Consider the following 17,688-nt stretch of genomic DNA (forward strand, 5'->3'; position numbering starts at 1 on the left):
TCTCGACCAATCAGCGAGCGAGTTCCTCGCATGTGTGTATTGTTTAAACTGGCCAACGCAAACGTGCGGTGTGAGCACACAAACTACCACACGGAGACATGGCGACCGCGGTATCCGTTAGCTCAGCTGCCAGAGACGAGAAATCCTTCACTGGTGCCAATTTTGTCCCGAATCCACTCTATAAAAGTTACGATCAAGCAGCCGAACTCGAAAACTGCGGGTTTGAAATGGGCAAACAAGTCGATGCGGACACCGGCGATGAGGGTCCACCGACGGGCAGCGACTGTCCGCGACGGCTCGATGATGAACTGACGGCCCTTAGTCCAGAAGAGATTGCTAGTCGTTTGGAAAGAACGAGAAGAGAGTTTTATAATCGGCGAAAAATAATTATCAAGAACCTCCCAGCCGATATCAGCAATCAGGTTTGTGCATCAATCAAACAATTGATGATCTTTGGTCGAGCATCCCACATACAGATGGGCAGCTTGATCGAGTCACACTTCCAGATTTCAGTGGTCGCTGACACGGTAGTCAATACTCTGGGGTTTTACAGTGTTGTGGTGAGGGATCAATGTTTTGACCACACCGAGCCTCGTGTCATCGCAGCCATTAAAGAGCCGCGGTAACGGGATTGAGTCCGATGTGAGTTGTGTAACGTTAGTTGACTTGAAAGCATGCGAGCCGTTTGACCGTTCATTAATCGAGCTGAATCCCCGGATGCTTATCCTGCCAAATCACAGCTTGGCGAAGTTGCAGATTAGTGTTATATATATATTCGTTGCTTAATTTCACTATTTTAAATTACGTTAGGCGACGCAAGTATCGAAATCCTCCCAAAAGTTTGACGCTTGCATCTGAAAATGTTGCCCATTTCTAATAAGTTGCTTGTCACGAATGTTTATCTACCTGTTAACCAGAGTATGGCATGCACTTATCCTGTAAAACCAATTACTATTAAATGTTGTTTCTGCTTTTTTTCACATTTAATAGTAAGTAATTCACTAGTGACTGGTGTATTTAATTTCACTAATGCTTATTCGTTAGATACTACTAGAGCTGCTACATTCAGGAATAGTACATGCTCAATTAATTACTATTGCTCCTTTACATACTAGTATTGTTTCCCCTTTGTTACTAGTCACTATCCCAACAGTTACTATATCATTGCTACTTGTAACAAACTACAAATGATTTCCTTCCCATGTGTACATTTCAGAGATCATTGTCTGTCAAATGTTTTATTGGATTGTATTGTTTCTTGAACTTTTTAATTTTTTTTGTTGATACTCATGAAAAGTTTGATTCGAGTTAATCCAAATTGTTTTAAAATGATCAAAACTGGTCTTAATTTCTATTGTAAATCAGCAACTCGAGAATAGTTTTCACCATGAAAATGGCTGAAGAAGCTGGCATGCTGTTTAAAAAAAAAAAAAAGTTACAAATTTTCTTTTCTAGTTTCTAAGGGGATCTGTGTTTCAGACCTCAACTATTCATTTTGATCACAATTTCATTCCAGTCCAGGCTGGTGCTGCTTTTACTAGGTGCTGCTTATTCATAGGTTGCTAGTCAGCTTACCTAGTGCTTTTCATTAAATACTAGTACCTATTTATGAGACGCTAGTCATTTGTGACTGGTAACACTTCACTATTAACAGTTCCCTATTTTATTTGTAATTTAATAATTGGTCAATGTTTAGTATGTATTCAGTTTGTTACTCGTAGCTATTCCCATGTTATAGTGCTAAGTAATATTACCAGCTGATTAACTGGTTTTCTTAAGATGGGCAATATATTCAACTTTTTATGCTAGATGTTTCTAGCTGCTCCCTTGTAAATCACATTGTCTGGCGGTCATCTGTGTTCTCAAACTGTTATATTGTGGAAATGAGCAATGTTCATATGGGTCGGGTGGTTCTTGTTGTTTGTGGATGAGGTTCTCTTAGGAAAATGCTTGATTCATGGGGAAAACTGGGGTGTGTGTGTGTGTGAGCGACCCTAGTATTGTTCCAGATTGGAATGGGAGCAGTGAGGATGACAAAGGACAGAAGGCGCTGAAACAAAACGTTTTGCTTTCACTGACACTAAAAGAAAGTGCTGGTTCATGTTATGGTAACATGTAGGAAGCCTGGAAGCAAAGGTGGAGGTTTTTTCTTTTCCCTTGTTGCCGTCAAAATAATTTTATTAATCATTCAATCATAACCACTGAAAGATCATTTAATTTGTGACACTTTAAAATGAGAGTTGTGGGAATAGAAGGTGATGGTATGACAGGACAGAGATGATAGCTGAGCCGTTTAAGCTGTTTTGAATCTATTGAATGACTTCATTGTTCATGCAAAATGGAAGATAAAATCATTAAATGAATTAAAATCATCCTGTTTGATTTTTTTTTCTTTAGGAGGTGCACGAGCTGTTAAGCAGCTATGATTTGAAGTACTGCTTTGTGGACAAATACAAAGGGACAGGTGTGTATGAATCATCATTATCACATGAATGGACTTTTTTTTTCTTTTTTGGAATTGGCAACGTTTTACATCATCCTGAGCCTATTAAGTATTTTATTTAGCATCAGCAACTCCGATAATTGGAGTGTTTTCAAAGTAACATTGTGTTGATATTCCTCAACCTCTTTGTGTGTGAACTTGAGCCATACATATTAAACCACTCGGCATACTGCCTTTGTGCAAACATTTATTTAATTTCTTTTTTTTTTTTACTGATTAATTTAGTCTTTGGCCCCGTCCACACGGAGACTCGTTTAGCTGTATACGCATAAGTTTTGTATAGTATAGGCGTTTCGTTCTCACAGTTCCGGTGTTTTGGGAGAGTGAAACCGATATTTTTTTAAACCGGGTCCCAGAGTGGATAAATCTGAAAACGCCGCCCTTGCATTTTTGTGTGGACGGCAAATCCGTATATTTTCTGAAACGATGACATCACCATCCCACGTCTCGCCCCTAGTCAAGACACCGCTACATCACGTAACAACATCAAAAACATGAACAAACACTGAACGATTGTCTCTTTATTAAAGGGGTCATATGATGCTGCTAAAAAGAACATTTATTTGGTGTAATGAAATGTTTATGCAGTTTAAACACATTTTCCACATACTGTACATTATTGTTTCTCCTCTATGCCCCGCCTTTTTGAAACGCGTAAATTTTTACAAAGCTCATCAGTCTGAAAAAGCGAGGCATACTCTGATTGGCCAGCTATCCAGTGCGTTGTGATTGGCTGAATACCTCAAGCGTGTGACGGAAATGTTACACCCCTACCATACTGTTGATGCCGGAGCGATGAGACAAAAACATTAAAACCCATTACAAACGAGGCATTTGTTGCGTCCAGTGGGGACATAATTACGGATTATAATGACTTGTACTGTCTTTTTACGCGTTGCATTGTATCGCGCCGCGTAAACATAAAAGTCTGTCTGCATTTGTGATCTGAGAAATGACAAACAACAAGTGCTACTCTACACTGCCCAAAACTCGCGTTTGAATCATCAGTGGCAAATCCTTTAAATGAAAACGTACTTGCAGACTGAGTCAGAACTGCCGGCATTTTAGTCTAACGTTACTCTCCCAGGATCAGTAAACCGTCCTCCATAAAGTGTGCTGCACACATCTGGATATTTGGGTTAAACTGTTCTGGAACAGTGTTGTAAATACAACTGATTTGTAGTCGTGTCCTCTTTTGGAAGACCAAACAAAGTAGTTTCGCTTTCACAACGAAGCACACAGCGTCTTCACGACATGGCTGCAGCGTCAACAAAACTACAGCGAGAATAAAAGTTACGCCTTTCTTTGTGTGAACATTTGGGCGGCGTTATGCAAATCTTCCCACATAGTGAGGTAGATATGTGGGGGCGTGTTAGAACGAGCTGTTTTAGGTAGGTGTGGCTGACTCTGAGCTTTTATAAAGAATCTCTTTAGATTTGAGACTTTAGTCTTTGCAACTTTCCAGATCTTCTTTATGCACCAAGAGCTTGTAACACTCCAAAGAGAAAGGAAAAATTGAAATCGCATCATATGACCCCTTTAAGTAACATTAAAACAGATTAATAAATGTATTGTAACATGTTCGTTTGTATACGGCGCGCAAGGTTTATGCGCATAGTCCAAGTCGTCTCTATTTTTAGTGTATTTCTGTGGCAGAATTACAGCGCCACATACTGGTCTGGCATGTATACTACATGGTTTTGTGGTTTCATGTGGATGCAGATATTTCTTGAGATGAGGGGAAAAAAAAGATTTGATGGGGAAAGCTCTGGCTTCGTGTGGACGTGTGCTGTTTATTTTTGGTTTTAGCTTTTGTTTTTTTTGTTTTTTAAATGTAAGATTTATTTTTTAAATACTTCTATTCAGCAAGGTTGCATCAAATTGATCAAATGGGCATGCCATTTAAAATGTTTCAAGAGATTTCAATTTCCAATAAATGTTATTCCTTTGAACTTTTATTAAATAAAAGAATCCTGAAAAATATATCTTTCCACAAAAAATATTAAGCAGTACAACTGTTTTCAATATTGATAATGTTTCTTGAGCAACAAATCAGCATATTAAACTGATTTCTGAAGGATCACGTGACACTGAAGACTAGAATAATGTTGAAAATTTCAGCTTTGAAATCACAGGCATAACTTAAAAGTTTTAAATGTTACAATAGAATAAATATTTTTGTTAAAATTAACAATTTCAAAATGCTAATATATTTGATCAAATAAATGCATCCTTGGTGAGCATAAAATACTTCTTACCAACCACAAATTAGTGAATATTAGTATATTGCAAGATTCTTTTTTCCCTTATGCCTTTATGGTGGCTGTTACTAATTTTTTTCTGTTTTTCCCACTCAAGCCTTTGTAACGCTACTAAATGGTGAGCAGGCCCAGTTTGCGATTAAGGAATTTCACCAATGTGTTCTCCGTGACCGTGAGATCTCTGTGCAGCTGCAGCCGACGGATGCTCTGCTGTGCATCGCCAACCTTCCCAGGGCTTTCACCCAGCAACAGTTTGAGGAGCTCGTCCGGCCCTTCGGAAACATTGAGCGCTGCTTCCTGGTGCACAGTGCCACCATGGGCCACTCGAAGGGCTATGGCTTTGTGGAGTACATGAAGAAGGACTCTGCAGCCAGGGCAAAGTCAGAGCTGCTGGGGAAGCAGCTTGGGTCACGAATGCTGTACGTGCACTGGACAGAGGTTGGCTCGCTTACGTTTCCCATGTTACACTCGCTCTGCCTCTGTGTGGACCGACTACCTCAAAACATCCTCACCGCCCAGGATCTCCGCAGTGTGCTGATTGACACACACGCTCCCATATTCTGCCAGGTTGGTACGAGGGCTTGACCCACCTGACATGAGTCAAGTGTGGAAGTAAGGGTTTGTTCATGCAGAATGTTTTTTCATTGTTTTTCTGTGTAAACATGCATTAAATAGTAGGGCTTGGATAATAAATTGATGAATCGAGAAATTATTCTGCATCGATTCTGAGATTTTCCGAAGGCATCGCAATTCTCTTGAATCGATTCTGTGCTTCGTTTTTAACCGCTGATGGCACTGGCTGATTCTTTTGAGTGTGCGGTTAAAAACTAGCCTAGAGTGCCATCTGCTGTTAAAAACTAAGCTCAGAATCGATTCGAGGGAAAATCACGATGCATTCCGAAAGTCTCAGAATTGATCCACAAATCGTGATGCATCGGTTTATTGTCCCAGCCCTATTAAATAAACATGTTTACCCAGTGCACTCGCGTCTCACATCTTTTTAGCGTCTTGCACATGATTGCCGTTTTTCTTAGAATGCGGTTTAAAGCTAACACGTTCAACTTTAAAAAAAAAAAAATATATATATATGTATTTGTAGACTTTGCTTCCTTATTAATGGCCCATAGATCAATATCTCATTTCCCTGAATGGAAAATTAAACTAGCAAAAAATTCTCAGTGCTCAATGTTTTTTTTTTGTTTGTTTTTTTTTTTGTTTGTTTTCAATGGGAGCACCGTGTTTTTTTTTTTTTGTTTTTTTTTTAAAGCACCAGGTAGGGCTGCACGATTATGACAAAAATCATAATTGTCGATTATTCCCTTGAAATGTGAAATGGTAATTGCGATTCTTAATTACGATTATCACAGTTTACATTGAATGATGTTATATCATTGTTTGAAGCAACTGCATGCCATATTTTTAGATGACAATAAACGAGCTGAAAACACTCAAACTGAAAAACCTTTATTGCTTTTCTATAGTATTAAGCCTCAAAGGCATCTATTCATTGGATTGGTTCTTTAAATAAAAAGTTAAAATATGCATGGTATTAATTAGGGCTGTGCGATTTAATCGAAATCGCAATTTGAGACATTGCGATTTCCTAATTTCAAAGCCTGCGATATGGACGCGATATTACTCTGTTCCAGAGCATATGCATGACTGCCAGCCTTGAGTTGGTAACCAATAGAGTGAGCGCACCTCCGTTCTCCCCAATCAGCAAAGCTCTAGCCAACTGCGTAAACACCCACCATTTAAAAAAAAAAAACAAAGCGGGAGAGAGACAGAAGTGGGATTATGACGTCTACTGGGTCAGATCGATAGTTAGGCAAATTAAAACTAAAGAAAAACTTAGGCATCTTAAGCTTCGAAATGACAGACAACAAACAAAAAAGGTAATTTCCAAGAGCTGCGTCACAGTGCAAATCAAAAGCTCACGTATCGGTTCTGTTATCAGTACTGGCGAATTAAAGATACATTCTTAGATGTTTTTGTTAGTACGTGAACGTTATCTTACAAATTTTATCTCCCCAACAGATTAATTTCAAATAAGTTTGATGCATGTTCGCTATTCCCAATTCAGAAGAGCGTACACACAGCCTGTGTCTGTGAATGCTTCTCATACTCACACAGCCTGTCTCGTAATGCTCATTTATACTCGCACCCGGCTCCGCACCGTAGGTCTCCACGAGCACATCTGGCAGTATGGATGAGGCTTGACGCACGCGCGCAACCTGTGTCGACTCGCGCCTGGCTCCGCGTTTAAAACGAATGTAAATTCAGTCTTAACTGCTTTGCTAATTTCACTTGGATGAAATGAAACATTCAGCACATTTTCCACTTGCTCTTAAAATCCCAAATCCTTAAAATGAATAAATCAGCCTATGTAACATATGTAATACTTTAATAATTGACTTAAGAAATAGTTCTTTATTTATAAAAAAATAAACAAATATTTTCTGTGAAATTCAGTAATTAAGTTAATTCTGTAAAAGTAGTTATACCATTATAATCTTGCCTGCTGAAAAAAACAAACAAATAGAACCCCTCCCAAAACACAATAACAAATGTAATGTATTTCAGGTTATAATGGGAATTTGTTTGGTTTTAATGTAAACTATAATGGTGTCTATTTGATGGATTCTATTGATGGGATGTAATCTGGCAGATGGCAACCAATAGAACAACCGTAATTCCTATTGGAATAATGCCCAAAACAAAAAGGAATTTTGTAATGGTTTAATGGAAACTATAAGAATTTCTGTGATAGTTTCTACAGTTTTTTTCAGCAGGGTAATGATACCCATACTGTGCTGCACATTATTGGCAATATTGAGCTGAAGCTTGACTTTGCAAATTTAAAATCGCAAATCAAATCGCAATCGCAATTTGATATTTTCTCCCAAATTGCACAGCCCTAGTATTAATGTCATATTAAAACAACGGAAAACCCCTTGAGAACATGTAGAAAGAAAAAACACATCTTAAGCACACCGAATAACATAAGTGGACTTTGAACGGTTAATTGGCGCTTTGAACGGTTACATAATTGTGACATCCGTAATTGTAATCGCGATTAGAAATTTGATTAATTGTGCAGCCCTAGCGCCAGGAGCGTGACGAGGCGCTGTGTGCTGGGCTTTTTTTTCTCTCTGCGCTGAGAGTTGAAGAATGTTCAACTTTGGGTAAAACGCAGCGCTCATCACTGTCACTTTTTAGTCAAATAAAAAGTTTCATTCAGATTTGTCACAATAGGGAAGAAAAGACGATCACAATTTCTGTTTCATGCCAGCTTTAAAATATGGCTAAAAATAACCTGAAAATTAAAATGTGATTTATTAATTAATGTGATTTTTAATTTCAAGTGAAACTCATTTCAGTAGGACATTCTAAAGGGTAGAGGTGGTGTTCTTTGCCAGATAAATAGAATTTGATACTTATTGATGTTTTTTTCCTGGTCCTTTTTGTCCACCGAACAAATTGGTTTTCAAGGGGCATCATTTTCTTATGTGACTTGTGCGCACAATAAGACATTGATATTAAGGAAGTAAATGGGGGTCAATTTTTATTTCATGTCATTTGTATGTACTCTGAGGCAGATGGCAAGATATTGTAATAGACATGCAACTTAATTATTTCTCCAGTGCTGGAGTTTTAATTTGAAGTTTAATTTGCAACCATTGTGGCTGTCTCTTCATGTGCTCCATAACGCTTATTTATCTAATTATCTGGTGGAACATTACCTGCCTTGTGCAATATTATGATGATGAAATCTAGGGTGCTTGTGTATACCGCTAATGAAAAACTGGCGGAAATATTGAGCTAATATGACTGCTGAACCAGAAGGTAGGATCTATCGCTGGCGTTTCGTGAACGGAGCAAAAAAAAAAAAAAGGTTTGGTTGAGGAGACGTGCACTATTACCTTTCTAAGTGATCATATATTTGCATGACGGATAATAAAAATGGCAAAAAAAATGCTAGAAATCCCCAGTTTTTGATGTAGCAACTGGTTTCCCCCCCACTTCACTCCAGTCAAGCTTCTAAATTTCCACTCTTACTGCAGTGCTGTTGATAAAAGCTGTTATACTTCAGCTGCTCTACTGACGTTTATCCACTGGATGACTGACATTTATCCACTCCGGCTGATGAGCGCCATGATGAGTCTTAAAGTTGCAGCTGTGTTCCGTTGAAAAATAATGTTAATGTCCTAATGCTACACCCCCCCTCCTTGAATGATTCTATGATAATAGAATCATTCAACCAAAAATGAGAATCAATTACACGCACCCTCATGCCTTTCCAAAACCGCTAATTCAATAATTCAATATCAATATGTATCACGATATAATTTTTTTCAATAACAGTGATAGGATTTTTAAACACATTTCCGATATTTCGATATCCATTACCAATGTTTCCCATACATTGATTTATTTGTGGCGTCAATGATGCTAAAGCTCTGCTTTGAAATCACAGGAATAAATTATATTTTCAAATAGAAAAGTTATTTTAAATCGTGAAAATATTTCAAAATGTTACTGTTTTTGCTGTATTTTGGATCAAATAAATGCAGGCTTGGTGAGCAGAAGAGAATTCTTTAAAAAACATTAAAGATCTTACTGTTCAAAAACTTTTGACTGGTATGTTAGCCTATAGTTTGAAGTAAAAAATATTAATATTAATAAGGAGAGTCTGATATTTATTTGACAGTGATTTCACATTTCTTGTTTGTATGAAGGCTAAATACCAATAAAAGGTGAACATTTATTTATTTCCTAAAATATTATGTAGTTTTATAGGAGTAGGTTTCATAGAGTTGGCAAATAAATTTTTCATAAGTTTGTAGGTACAGACATCTGTTGTGGCCGTTCTTGGCCGTTTTTATGAGGCTTTTTTAATAGTGTTCATATCGATATCAGAATTATATCGTATCGACCGAAATTAAAAAATATATTGTGATATAAATTTTGGCCACATCGTCCAGCCCTACAACATCATTTTCATTAGCATCAATTTAAGTTCAATTTAATAAAGGCCCACTCATGCTAAGAACGATAATTATATTAGCGTCCACGCCAATGGATCTTATCATTCTGTTTATAATGTTATGATTTGTCATTTGCATTTTGCATTGAATATTTGAGCTCTTTAAAGTTAGGTTGATTCTGATTGGCTGTCAATGTTTTCATCAGCTGGAATAAAATAAACTTATGAGAGTGAAAAATTCATTAAGCATTTGCCCATATTGTTCCTTTTGTTGGGAAACATTTGCCCATATAAAAAAAAAAGTGCTGTAATCTTTATAGGTGCGTTGTGCACTTTTTTTTTTTTCTTTTTTCAGAATTAGAACGATTATTAAAACTTTGTAGTTATAGTTATCCTTTGCGAGAATTGCGTCTTTAGTCAATTAAGCTCCTTTTTGGTTCTTGATGACCCCTGTCCCTGTTCACCTTCATTTTATGAAAAGGAAAAGCCTGAACGTTCTCCTAAACATTTGCATTTCACTGATTTTTCAAAGTACTTGTTAACATGACAAAGTGGCATGTCTTTAGCTTTGTGCATTTGTTAGTTTTCATGTATAGCCCTTTGTCAGATTTATTGAACACTAAAGCCGAATTTCCTTTTATGCTTTCATTTTATGCTCCGCTCTTTCACCTTTTGACCTGCTTTCCATGAGGCAGTGCTGAGTGCTCCATGGCAGAGTGCATTGGTTTCTATGGTGACCACCACCTGACTGGGCCAGGTGCTGTCATTCTGGAACGAGAGAGCTGCTGCCTTTTTCATGTGTTCAACGTGGATTATCTACACCGCGGCCTGCAAGGCATTGTTGGGAATGACACTTTTCGTCATGTTCCCCATTGCCATGGAATTAGCACAGGCTTTGGAAGTTAATTCTCATTAAATTAGTTGTGCTCCCAGTTCAGTTTCCTCAGGTTTTAGGCAGGTATCGAATTGGCCTCATGTGGATGAGGCTCCAGTCATGTGTATAATGGGCAAATGTTTAATGAATTTTTCCAAGAATATCTAATCAAGGCCTTAGTGACTCATTGTGTTTGCTTGCTGAACACAATTCCACCCAAATCAGAGAAGCTCAGGAGCTGCATTAATCTTAATGGCTCTGTCAGGAAAGGTTGTCTTCCTTTGTATAAGTATGCATGTGTTCTGTGTAGATTAGCATAATACTGGGCTTTGGTTTTGGCACAGTGGTTATGATGCGTTTCAGCAAGGTACTGTGATTTGTCTTGGTGCTGCTCTTTTTTCCTCCCCCATCTCTCCTTACTTTCTCCTTTTCTTTTATCGCATTAAATTAACTTGAGGTTAATGCCACTTGTGGCGTTCATTATGCGCCATATGATTGTTTCTGAGCAGAATATTTGATTTGCACTAGATGTTTTTTTTTTTTGTGTGTGTGTTAAATGGGAAAATGTTTTGGGGTTTTAACCTATTTGGAGTAGAAAGTGTAGTTCTATATTTGTTTGTGAAATTGCAACAAAAAAAATTATTAAAAAATGTCAACGGTGCTTTCCTCTCCTTTTTAGAAGTTTATGCTTCAGAAAACATTTTTAAAAATCTCTATTCATAGCAGCCTAATCACAGCTGTTTTATGTGACATTTAAAGTCAGTTCTAGTGGTCGACCGATATATCGGCCGATAGCTGGCTTTTTTTATTTCTTTCAAATATCGGCATCGACCGTTAAGTTTCTGTTTGGCCGATGCGTTCGAGGCGGTTTTATTTTGACTGCACTGAGAGCGGCAGCGCCTGAGCACACAGTGCTCACATTCTCCGTCTTGTTCGCCGTCGTCGTTAACAGTTCTGTCTAATACGGATAGAAGTCTGTCTAATAATCCGATAGAACTGTTAAAGGAATTAAAATGTCTACAAAAAGTATTTTTTAAACCTTATAATACTTTCTCGTTTGCCGTCATCATTCAGCAAATATGCATTTACATCATTTAAACAAATCTTTGAATGACTAATGCCTTGCAAACAAAGATCTCCAGTTGTGAGATCTTGTGAAGTGTGCATGTGAACTGCATGATCGCGTGTTCTCTGCGTGACTTTCGGTCCGTGCAAATTGAATGCTTTAAACATTAAATTTGTGATTTCAAATTATGCTGCGCTTTATGCATTTGCTCACTGTCATATTCATGTAGTTTTCACTGTGTGCTGTATGTAAAATGAGTGTTACCTTGGCTTTATTTGAGAAAAGATGATTCCCAACGTGCACAAACTTCCCAGAATACTGAGTGCTCTGTTTACGGTTTACTTCCTTTTTAATGATATTTTAATTAAATATTTGTTTGTGGAAAATAGTTTGTCATCTAAAGTATAAGTATGTTTATTTTACAAATTTATTTTTAATCCAATTTCAAATTATTTCAAATTTCTTAAATATTAATTAAAATAAATACAATTATACCGGCCACCCTGCTTTCCAAGATATCGGCATCGGCTGTCAAAAAAACCAGTATCAGTCGACCACTAGTCAATTCCCCTGAATTTGTAAACTGTCATTTATTTGCCTTCATGCCATTCTAAACCTATGACTTTTTCTTCTGTGGAACATAAAAGATATTTTGAAAACTGTTTGGTTACCAACATTCTTGGTTCCCATTTACTTCCAATATATGGACGACAAATGCTTGTCAAAATATTTGTTCCTTAGAAAAATTTAAGTCATGCATGTTTGGAACAACATGAGGGTGAGTAAATTGACAATTTTTATTTTGGGGAGCATGAACTATCCTTTTCAGGGCTCTACAGTGCCACCATTTCAGTCGCATTTGCGACTGAAAACTACTGCGTGCGACTATGAAATAATATTTAGGAGCACCTGTGCGACTGACCCGATCAGCATATTTGTGTTTGCGCTGAGGGAGCTTCAAAGGTTCTAATATACGTACGTGTTTCTGCAGCGTTGAGTAATGTATCACAGACATATCCTCTCATTATAACAAACAAAGTGTTGACGGGGTGTAAATAAGATATTCATTGTGCAGTGTAGAGAGCTTCGTCGATTATAATGGCGTTTTGTGAGATCGGGATAAACTCAGATGAGTGACAGCTTTTAATGATTATTAAGGGAGTTTGCAAATGTGATATTGATTTAATACAACAGTTCATTAAACAAGAAGTTAATATTAAGTGACGTATATTGTCTGACAACAACACAATTGCCTTATTTTGTGGCATTTCATCAACAAATTATTATTATTTTTTTTTTAAGTATAAGCTGATCCGCTGCGCATCTCTATTCAAACACTGGTGGTGATTCGTTTATGAATGAACTGCGTTTTTAAACTAATCTAGTGAGTCAATGATTCAGTTACCCATTCATAAAGACAGTCACGTACTTCGTTCCTGAATGATTCAGCTGATCGAACGAATCAATTAAATGAATGATTCAGTGACTTAACGCCTTAAGTTTAGTTTTTAAAGCATCTTTTTTTTGTAATTTAAATCATTTCTATATTCAAAATGTTATTTAAAACGTTAACCTCAACATGAATTTAATTGCACTCATGCGACCTCTGAGCCTCATTAAACGTCTGAAAATACACATACAAGCCACTTGTGTTCTTTTGTGCCATCTCTGAAAATACTGATTTCACTTGATTGGTAACTTATTCTACTTGTTTTAATTAGAAATGTTAAAGCTTATAAATATATTTTTTTGATTTTGACATACTTTTAATAAAGTTTTAAAAAAACAAAATTCCCTATAAATCACTTTAAGGAGTCAACTATCACCTCGTAATGGGAAGGTTAATTTATTTATTTTTAATCAGAATTTTGGATTACTGGTTAGAAGGTGCTCCTAAATTTCTGACCGTGCTCCTAAATTTTTTAAATTAAGAGCACAAGCGCTCCTAAAAAGAAAAGTATCCGTAGAGCCCTGCTTTTAAGTCAATTGTCTCATGGGAATGGCTTGGTCGGTATTCCATGACTAACTTAATACTGCTCATTTTATCTGTGAAAAATCTTATTTATTTTTATTTTTTCCATAGCTTGCTCAGGGTCAGGATTGTAATTTTCGGCGGTTTGCAGTGCTGGAGTTCTCAACACCTGAGATGGCGGAGGATGTGCAGCGGCTGATGGATGGGAGAGCTTTGGGTGGTACTCACATACGTGTGTCTTTCTGTGCCCCAGGATCACCAGGAAGAAGCATGCTGGCTGCTCTCATCGCTGCCCAGACCATGGTAGACCCCCACACTCCACTACTTTGTGGAAAACTTTCACGAATGGGTTGATTCTTTCTGAAACGTTTTTACATAAACGATATGCAATCGGATATGATGTTCTTTGAAAATGTTCTATCCTCGTTTTCTGTGGCTGCTGTTTGAATAACAGAGGAAATGTAGGCTAAGCATTATCATTAGTAACTTACATTGTTTTTATTAAATTGTTAAATACAAATTCAGTCATATTACAAGTATTTTATGGCATGACATCCATAAGCTACTTGACTAAAAAGATATGTGTAGTTAGAGTACACCAACATTAGGCTGCTTTTAGCCATACCCTGGAGTTGGTTCACTTTCTGGTAAATAATAAGTAAATAAATTATCATGATAATATCGTGTATCGGCGATCTCAGGACAGGCTGACAATAAAATATGACTATGGAGCATATCTCCCAACACTAATTTGCATCAATGTAAATGTGAAAGGCTTGTTTCCTGGCAATATTCAATGACATGGCCTTTTTGAAGACTTTGTGATTGATTGATGTATTGCAATATGCAAATTGTCACGCCTTTTTTAAAAGGGTTTTAAAAATTACCAAAATAAAAAACCTATGTTTTGTAATGTCTAAGTAGATCCTTAAATCAAAATTAAATGGTAATGTGATTGTGGTTTTACCGTTTTGGGTAACACTTTATTTTAAAGGGTTACTCCACCCCAAAATGAAAATTTGGTCATTAATCACTTACCTCCATATCGTTCCAAACCCGTAAAAGCTTTGTTCGTCTTCGGAACACAATTTAAATTATTTTGGAAGAAACCCGGGAGGCTTGTCACTGTCCCATTGACTGCCAAGTAAATTACACTGTCAAGGCCCAGAAAAGTATGAAAGACATCGTCAGAATAGTCCATCTGCCATCAGTGGTTCAACCATAACGTTATGAAGAGACGAGAATACTTTTTGTACGCGAAGAAAACAAAAATAACAACTTTATTCAATAATTCGTCTCCTCTGTGTCTCTCAGCATCACCGTAGCGCCATTTTGGAGAATATCTGCTGAACGCAAGCATGTGTCAGCCGCACTGCACGGATGCGCTGTTTTCGTTCAAATCAAAGCATAAATACGCATAGAAAACGTATCCTTGTGTCGTGGCTGACACAGAATAGAGTACGCAGTTTGTGTTCAGCGGATATTCTCCAAAATGGCGCTACGGTGATGCGGAGAGACACAGAGGAGACGAATTGTTGAATAAAGTTGTTATTTTTGTTTTCTTCGCATACAAAACGTATTCTCGTCGCTTCATAACGTTACGGTTGAACCACTGATGGCAGATGGACTATTCTGACGATGTCTTTCATACTTTTCTGGGCCTTGAGAGTGTAATTTACTAGGCAGTCAATGGGACAGTCACAAGCCTCCCAGTTTTCATCTAAAATATTTTAAATTGTGTCCCAAAGACGAACGAAACTTTTTTTTTTATTTTTTTTTTTATAGGGGTTTGGAACAACATGGGGGTAAGTGATTAATGACAATTTTCATTTTGGGGTGAAGTAACCCTTTAAGGTGTCCTTGTTGCACATGTTACATGTTCTTACTATTATAATAACAATTAATTATGCATAATTACATGCAAGTACCCCTAAGCCAAACCCTAACCATATAGTAACAGTGTTTCCCACAGGATTTTGTGAGACTGTGGTGGGTGGTCCTCGATCCCTCTAGGGGGGTCCAGGGGCATGCCACCCCGTAAAAATTGTACATTTTAAAGTTAAATTCATAAATCTGGTGCACTTTGAGAGTTCAAAATTAAGAGCTCCAACACTGGTTCAGTGTGCAAAGTAAAGGAAAAAAGCTGGTGAATGTACTTGTTCTTGAAATTTAAAGGAGACTCAACCCTCTTTTTAGTTGTGATATAGTGTCTCACTGGTGAATTTGGAAGCCAGACAAATTAGAATAAAACAATAATGATTTTATATTATTATTCCTATGACAGTTATAGCCATATATTGTAAAACAATTGCACTGTGAAATAAATGAATTATTATTATAATTTTTTTCAGGTATATTATTTTACCTTACTCTACTGTAGGGAAATTGCAATACTTTTGTCCTCATTTCTACACTTGCAAGCAGGGCCTAAAACTAACTTTCACATCTGCCAGTGGCTAATGACTTCAGAAAATTGACCGGCCATAAATATTTTTCCTTGCCATTAAACAGTTTTTGCAAAAAACGAGCAGTTGCTACTACTACAACAACTAAACCTATTTAATAAAAAAAAGCCATTTGAAATTAGAACCAACCACTGCATTTTAATCACGATACAAACAAAGATACAAAGATGAAACCAAAACAGACAGGCTGAATGAGAATGCAATTTCCCTCCCTGACAGCAGGTGGTGGTTATGGATCAGCAATGATAAGAGGGGAAAAAATGCCATCGAAACTTTTGTGAAGTCCGTTCCCTTCAGAAATACATTCATATAAACCCCAATATTTATATTTTTCTTCTGAACGGTGAGCTTGCTGTACCTGTACAGTATTTTCTGTGCATGTCTGTTAATTTTAGGCCATGCTTGCAAGAGATAAACCCTTGAGCTTTTATTTTGGCGGAAAACTCCAGTTTCTGTGAAAACAGGTTTACAAACCTTATTAATTTAATGAAATACTGTAAACATTTGCTCATTAAAATATTGCAAATTATGCATAACTGGTGACCGTTGCGTTCCCAAACGCGCTAAACTCACAGCACATTCAATAACGGAGTTCACTGCATTCACTGTGAACTGAGATGCGGAAAACACCGGATCGCGAGCCGATCATGTGGTCTGCACAATGTGCGCGCTTCACTTTGAAACGAGCAGCGCAAACAGACTTGATAAGTCATATTACGCTTTCGGTTTGAATTCGTTTGACCGATACTTGCCAAAGCAATGGCGTGAAACGCAACGTTAAAGAACCGCCAGTCTAGTTAATGAATGGGAAACACTGAGTAAGTGCATGTAGATAATTAATACTACTTGGTACTTAAATGTATAATTACACTGCAACAAGGACACCTTAAAATGTAACTCAGTTTTGTATAAATTTCATCCTTTGCCTCTTCAGGCCTTGAACAGAGGGAAAGGTCTCCTTCCTGAACCCAATGCCATGCAGATCCTAACTGGCCTCAATAACCCTGCCACACTGAAGATGCTGCTGGCATCTTTCAACCCGGGGCATAAACAAGGTACTTATGCTCATCGGATTTCTTCTGTAGGCCTTTTTTTGTTTTTGTTTTTTTTTAAGATGGCAGTAGATTTGTCACTCTTCTCTCAATATGCAGGCCTGCTGGGAGCTGCACCCGCTATACCTCTGCTGGCTAACCCTGCCCTCTCTGCTGCCCTCATGCAGCTGCTGCTCCAGAACCAAGTCCAACAGGTATCAGGTCCATCCCTCCATCCACTCCTCATCTCCTGCCACTGTCCCAGCAGCATGTGTTTTAGCCCTCACTCTCTTCTTCTCCCCTCCCAGCAAGCTCTTTTAGGGAATCCTCTTCTTTGGGCACATATTCTGCACAAAGACTACAGTGTTCTCCCTTGTGTGAGTGGCTCCCTTGTGTGAGGTGCTTGTGTGCTTAGCTTTTCTTTTTTCCCCCCAAATGAAGAATTGTTAACTGATATTTTACCAAATTAGTTCAAACATCTAGCTGTTCAATTATTCTTCCACCGCAGATCAATGCTTTTAGTGCAAGT

The 17,688-nt window shown here is 37.6% G+C and overlaps 1 protein-coding gene across 2 annotated transcripts in view; it reads left to right on the forward strand.

Annotated features, from left to right (window-relative positions):
* Positions 1–27: 27 nt before the first annotated feature.
* LOC107596810 (ribonucleoprotein PTB-binding 1-like) overlaps positions 28–17,688 on the forward strand; it is a 41,276-nt gene continuing 23,615 nt past the window's right edge. For both annotated transcript variants that reach the window (XM_016287640.1, XM_016287641.1), the window contains exons 1-6: positions 28–422; positions 2,398–2,464; positions 4,862–5,331; positions 13,775–13,966; positions 17,063–17,183; positions 17,280–17,374. In XM_016287640.1, coding sequence (XP_016143126.1) covers positions 99–422; positions 2,398–2,464; positions 4,862–5,331; positions 13,775–13,966; positions 17,063–17,183; positions 17,280–17,374 — 1,269 coding nt within the window. In that variant the 5' untranslated portion in view covers positions 28–98. The remainder of the gene's footprint in view (positions 423–2,397; positions 2,465–4,861; positions 5,332–13,774; positions 13,967–17,062; positions 17,184–17,279; positions 17,375–17,688) is intronic.

Source organism: Sinocyclocheilus grahami, unplaced genomic scaffold (assembly GCF_001515645.1).
Source record: "Sinocyclocheilus grahami isolate Dianchi unplaced genomic scaffold, SAMN03320097.WGS_v1.1 scaffold223.1, whole genome shotgun sequence".
NCBI classification, from domain to species: Eukaryota; Metazoa; Chordata; class Actinopteri; order Cypriniformes; family Cyprinidae; genus Sinocyclocheilus; species Sinocyclocheilus grahami.